Below are 6,081 nucleotides of genomic sequence, written 5' to 3'. Positions count from 1 at the left end.
AAACCTGTTCTCAAATTGCACAACACTTTCACTACTTCAAAGGCAGAAACCATCCCACTGAGGACTATTCTGTCCTTCAGAGCTCAGAGCTATAACCACAGAGGCTTCCTCCTGCAGTATTTTTTCTCTTGAACTGCAGCTGCTTTGCTGCAGCAGCTTCCTCAGCAAGGCAGCTACACTTAGTGCCTGGCCTGCGAGGCACATACTGCCCTATGGCCAAAAAATCAATTGAAAATTAGGAAGCAGCATATGTCAGAAGCATACTGTCAGCATGAGGGGGAGAAGGTCCTTCACAATTCTCAGCTATTCCCCTAGCTTTAACTCATTTTCAGGTGTACTCAGCCTTCACTTCCCACTTGAGATAGGACCTACATGCAGCTTGCTTTCTCTAGAGGCAGCACCTGTGCAGCTGGAAGTGAGTAATGCCGTTCTAAACTGCTGGCTAATTTATAGACTGTGCACATCTGCACTCTGCAGCTGTCACCAGCCTCTGCCCAGAGTGCTCATCCTGCCTCAGAGCAGCAGCTTGCCAGCAGAAGATCACAAGGGGAAAAAGCTGCAAAGGATCACAGCTCATCGTAGGATCCCAAGGAGATGAGAGCTGAAGCAAACTACAGAAGTGCTTTCCTCTGCTTACAGAGCAGATGAACTGCAGCTATGGCGACCTCTCATTGAGTAACCCAGTTTCACTCCTCCCAGCAAAATGTGCACTAGAAGGTTATTACAAAACATTTCACCAAATAATGTGCAGGATTTTCTTCCTTTCTGAAACCTCCAGCTCTTAATTCCAGCTGTCAGGCTTTAGAAAGGGATATATACAGTGATAGTAAAGGTTTTGTAAGAAAGCAATTCCAGTAGAAAGTACAAGGTGAGGTCAGTTTGTTTACCTTGTGTTGTTGGCTTGCCTCCCCACTTGGAGAAAGGGCTGTCCAAAGGTGGGCTGGTATCAGCAGCTCAGGAAGGTCCCTGCCTTCTAGGTGTGGCAGCAACATGCAGTTGCTTTAGGCACCAATGTCACATTTCTAACACACCTTAGAATAGTGAAACACTTCCAGCCCATACTGTGAAACAACTAAACTATTTATTTTATTTGCTCTTCTCAAACTCGAGTTGTCAAGCACTCACACTACATCACACACTGCCAGCAAGGTAAAACAGTAATCAAGAATTCACCCATAAGGGGCTATAAAAAAGAAAGCTGTTCTTTCTGAAGAAGCCAAAACCATGCCTGTGGCTCACGACTCAGTGAATTAGGACTGCTCTGCTTGTGTGAAGACGTTGATTCAGGACAGTGTTGAGCATCACACACAGCTGTGCATTTTGGTGGGCTGGTCCAAAGTAGTTCACTTGGTCAGCTTTGGATTTTCATCTGCCACTGCTCTCAGAATTTCAGATGACAGGGAGGCAACAGCAACATCAGCGTGAGAGCTAGGAATTGAACATAGTGACAGCTGTTAAATACTCCCAAGGGAAAACTTTGTGTTTAAGCCCCCCATTTGCAATTATCTATGCTGGAAGATTCTCAGCATTGCCTGTTGAGTAACTTTATCCCATTTTCCTGTTGAGCAAGGACGCGCAACTAGTGATTTTATCCTGCAGCAGATCTTGTGTAAAAATGAGACCCAGTTTAAATTCACAGTAACTGCTGCCTTGCTCAATCTCCTCCGTGAACGGGAAGATAAAATCTACCATGTCCCCATGAATCCCACACACACACAGCTTGAGAGGAAAATGACTCCACTTCTGCTTTCTCCCATGCAGAAACAAGCAGTTGGGTTTGTTTGTTTTTTTTAAATAGGCTGCCATCCTTCATTATTAACTCAGGAAGTACAGCAGCAGGCCAACTTGCAGCTTCCCTTGTTGCTGCTAATGACAAATACCTACTAACACTGTCTTCTGGAGAACACAAAACTGCCCATGAAATCCTAAAGATCAGCCCGCATTGTAAACTGATTTCTCAACGAGCATCAGCTTAAAGCAGAACATTCAGTTACCTGAAACAAACGCATGTTGACAACTGAGGAATGCATTGCTAAGACCCCACATTTTGAAGTTCAGGTTGAATTCCACCTCACTACTAAGCCTGATGGGTTGGTTACATACCAACCCCAGGGCTGCCTGTTCTGACTAGCCAACAGTACGTAACAGAGTTTGGCAAGAGGCAGCTGCTACAAGGCAGCAGGAGAGAGCACCGAGAGCAGCGTGCTGCCCGGCCACATCCCTGCCAGCAATGGCACTGCTTGGTTGTTGTCTTCCTTCTGCTGCACTGAAAGAGGAGAAACCGGTCTGTGAAAAACAAGTGAAGCAAAAACACGCCTCATCCACTCCGACCTAGTGATGGTATGTGGGTGGCAGGGCCTGGGAGATCAGTCTGCTTGTGTTCCCAATTCAGCATGAAGTTTGGAAAGGCTTCTTAGCAGGGTTCAAAGCACAGGTGAGAAGAGGAGGCTGAAATGAGTAGGTGACAAGGGATATTGTAGGGAAGATGGCACAGGAGAGGGAGTTTGAGGAGATGGCAGAATGCCTGTAACGTTCATATACGGAAAGGCCACTTGGCTACACTTGACTGAGCATGCTAACCCCAGACTTTCCCTGTCTACCCTGTAGGCCATTTGTCCATGCTTGAGATGCAGGCTAGATCCCTCCCAGGCTGCTCAGCAGGTGAATGGACAGAGATGTGCGTTCCTTAAAATCTGGGAGGACAGAAAATGAAATCCATGAGCTCCTGGGAGCGTTCCTGCCACTGCTGCAAGCAGAGGAGCCTGGCCTATGATTTGGTCTCCTGAGCATCTTGAGTCAAACGAGAGAAGCTGCTGCTTATTTTGGACTCTGTACTATGTAGTTTTCTGAGTACAGAATTGTGCAGATAACAATTAGAGGAGATCAGAAAGGCAGACTCAGAGCTGGTTGCTGGATGGGCTGTGCAGCGCATTTAACACTGAAATGCAGTGAGAGATTGAAAACGTTCTAAAACAAGAAAAAAAATCTTCTTTCCCCACCATCACATCACTGTCACCTTCAGTGGCAGTGCCAGCATCCCCCCTAGGGAGAGCTATCATTTTGTTAGTTGGATTATTTACCATGTCATACAAAAAACGTGAGTCAGCAGCTGTTCAGGATGGGCTTGGTGTGTCCCAGCACACAGATCCTCAAACTCACCACTTCCTGACCATTTCCTCTCTATTCACATCCCTGCTCCCATCACTGGGATGACATCAAGGTGTCATCCCAGACCACTGCCTGTGTTTGGGAGCACAGAGACCACTGCACAAACTGAATGGTTCAAGAACTGATCTATAAAATACCATCTCTGATTTATTTTCACCAGGAGCAAAATGGAGCTTAACAGCCTGCAGTTGGGGTGCAGAGAACAGCAATTCATTCATTTATACATCCAAGGGAAGGATTAGGTGAGGGAAAGTGCAAGGGAGAGGAGCTGAGGTCTGGCCAAGCTGCTGGGACCAGCACCTCTGTTCTTGCAGAGGAAGCCCTGGCAGTGCCCACAGCCTCAAAACTTTGCTGGGAAGCCACAGGTATTTGCAAACAAAAGCATCCCTGTTCTTCAGCTGCATATTTAGGAAAAATAAATAAATAAATAAATAAAAATCAGCTTGCAAGCATACCACACAGTTTGGTTACTTTAAAACAGGGCACAACTACCACATTGTGCATCGCACCCACCATGCCAAGAAACACGGACCAGCATCCGGTTATAAAAGAGACTGATTGTTTGAAATAAAAAAACACAACAAGTTTAACATGACAGATGTGCACCAGCACAGGCTGGCAGTGCAGCTGACTGTGGCCAGCCACAGCTGGGATCAAAGCCGGCCCCAGATCCGCCACAGAGCTCTGATGGAGGGGGCCAAGGGTGGAAACCTGAGGGGCCTCTGCTGCAGGAGGCGATGCTGGAAGAAGTCAGGGCAGACAGGAGGCGGAGAGCTCCCATCCTGAAAGCCCCGAAGCCCGAGGGGACGCACCTGGCAGGCTGGGCCAGGCTCTGCAGAGCACAGAGCAGAGCATCGCCATCACTCTTCAGGCTCTCCAAGCACTTCTCGTTTGAAGTTATCTGGAACAAAAAGAAAGAGAGCTTATCAAAGGCATTGAAAGAAATTCCTCTCTGTCATTTTCTGCGGGATAGGGAAGAGGGAAACAAGTTACAGCATTGGTTACCCTTGTAAATGGAATGTGACATTAAAGAGACCCAAGAGAAAAGTCCCTTTTACCAAAAAGGGCTGAAGTTTAGGCACAGGCTGTCTAAAATGTCTCAGCTTAATTAACAAAATCCTTCTTTTTCTGCGTGCCTGTATATGTATGCGAGTTCACACATCACAGTCTGCCAACCCTGATTTCATCCTTAGGACCATTGTAAATACAAACCATTGATTCTGAATTCCATGGGGACCCTAGGAAAAAACAACCAAGCCTGTGTCAGTCTTAACATCAGGACACGTGGGGTTTTCTCTGGTTGGAAGTCGCAGCAGTGGAAACAACTGCATTTCAGTTGTTGCTTGCTGCTCACCGTTCATCAGGAATATTGCCTGCACAGGGCTCTTACAGAGCACACAGTGACCCAGGCTGTATGTCCTTCAGTATCAACAGCATCCTGATCATAGCTGAATTTGCTGTGACTGCTTTCTCTCACTCATCTGTAACAGCTGGTTTGTGAGATCTCCAGCCTTACACAGCATAGCCACACAGCTACAGCCAGCTGCACATTCCCTGACCCAATGGCAGAGTGAATGGGAAGGCCACGGGGACACAGCTTTAACCTGCCCAGCACGGTGACACAGACACTGGACACCTAACAGCTTGCTGAAGCAGTAGTCCTATCACAAAAGAGGGGGGAGAAGCAAGATGTTGCATATCAGTTCCTGCTTGCAAAGGTAAGTAAATCTTGGCCAAACAGAAAGGAAAAGGAGAGGATCAGAGCAGCTGATTATTTTGATACTGGAGGAGTTAATGCCTGAAACAACAACTTCTAATCCCAAAATCTGGCAAGGACTTTTAAGCCTCAGCATGCCACGGCTGGTCCTATTTACCACTGATCAAGCAACATGTCTTTGAATCTCCCTTTTAAATTACATGAGAAACTGTACTTAGAGCTGCCACCTCCACCATTTATCAGCAGTGATTCTCAGACACTACAACTGTAATCAGAACATCCTGTTGTTAGCAGGAATAGGGATCTGTCTGTAGTGCACTAAAATCTATCCTGTGTGTCGGGGGAAAAAAAAGCAAAAAACAGTGACCTCATTACCTAAGTATAAATCATTAGTAAGTTCTGATTACATGTTGTTGGGCATTTTTACTGTCCTGAGGTCATTTCTGAACCCTTTGATTTATATTTCAGCAATCCATTATATTTCAGTAATCCATTCTCCTTTAATTCACATCCTGTAGCTGCAAAAGACACTTTGTAACCTGAGTTCTGAATTTCAGACAAAGACAAAAGTGTAACAGTATGGCTGCTGAGAGAGCAAAGTGCTCCAACCACAAGACACTGCTGTTCCTCCCCCGGGAGAGCTCCTAGCCTCTACTAAACATTTCCAACCAACTCTGAGGTACCCCTCATGCTCATTCCTCCCATTTATCCCACACACTTGAAGGAGGTCATAGCAGAACAGTCACTGAAACCTGGATCATGCTTCATGGAGTTATGATGTCAAATGAAGGCTACTGGTATCTCCAGTTCTAATAAACCCTAATGCTTAGGTGATGAAACCTGTATCACCTCAGTGTTCTTTTAGCAACTTGTCTTTTTTGCATTACACATCAACCATTCAAAGCATGCTCAATTATAAAACCTTATATCAGTTTTTTGTTTTCTTTTTCTTTTAATTCTGAAACACTCTACTTCAATTAATGACTTCGTCCTATGGAATTTTAGGATCTGACTACAAGTTTGCCTGTGTTGCAGCATGCCTTGTGCCATCATAGAATCACAGAATGGGTTGGGTTGGAAGGGACCTTAAAGCCCACCCAGCTCCAGCTCTCTGCCATGGGCAGGGCTGCCGACCAACAAGACCAGGCTGCCCAGGGCCCAGTCCAGCCTGGCCTTGAGTACCTCCAGGGATGGGG

General features: G+C 46.2%; 1 protein-coding gene across 4 annotated transcripts in view; it reads right to left on the bottom strand.

Moving 5' to 3' along the window:
- Positions 1 to 1,059: 1,059 nt before the first annotated feature.
- Positions 1,060 to 6,081, bottom strand: part of ULK4 (unc-51 like kinase 4) — a 213,447-nt gene continuing 208,425 nt past the window's right edge. For all 4 annotated transcript variants that reach the window (XM_042817534.1, XM_042817537.1, XM_042817536.1 and 1 more), the window contains 2 exons: positions 3,981 to 4,069; positions 1,060 to 1,428 (listed from right to left, as the gene is read on the bottom strand). In XM_042817534.1, coding sequence (XP_042673468.1) covers positions 1,344 to 1,428; positions 3,981 to 4,069 — 174 coding nt within the window. In that variant the 3' untranslated portion in view covers positions 1,060 to 1,343. The remainder of the gene's footprint in view (positions 1,429 to 3,980; positions 4,070 to 6,081) is intronic.

Source organism: Centrocercus urophasianus, unplaced genomic scaffold (genome assembly GCF_019232065.1).
Source record: "Centrocercus urophasianus isolate 14NV4802_14NV808 unplaced genomic scaffold, USGS_Curo_1.0 seq_16, whole genome shotgun sequence".
Taxonomy (NCBI): domain Eukaryota; kingdom Metazoa; phylum Chordata; class Aves; order Galliformes; family Phasianidae; genus Centrocercus; species Centrocercus urophasianus.
Note: the sequence above shows the minus strand (reverse complement) of the source record. Positions and strands in the feature narration are given on the sequence as shown.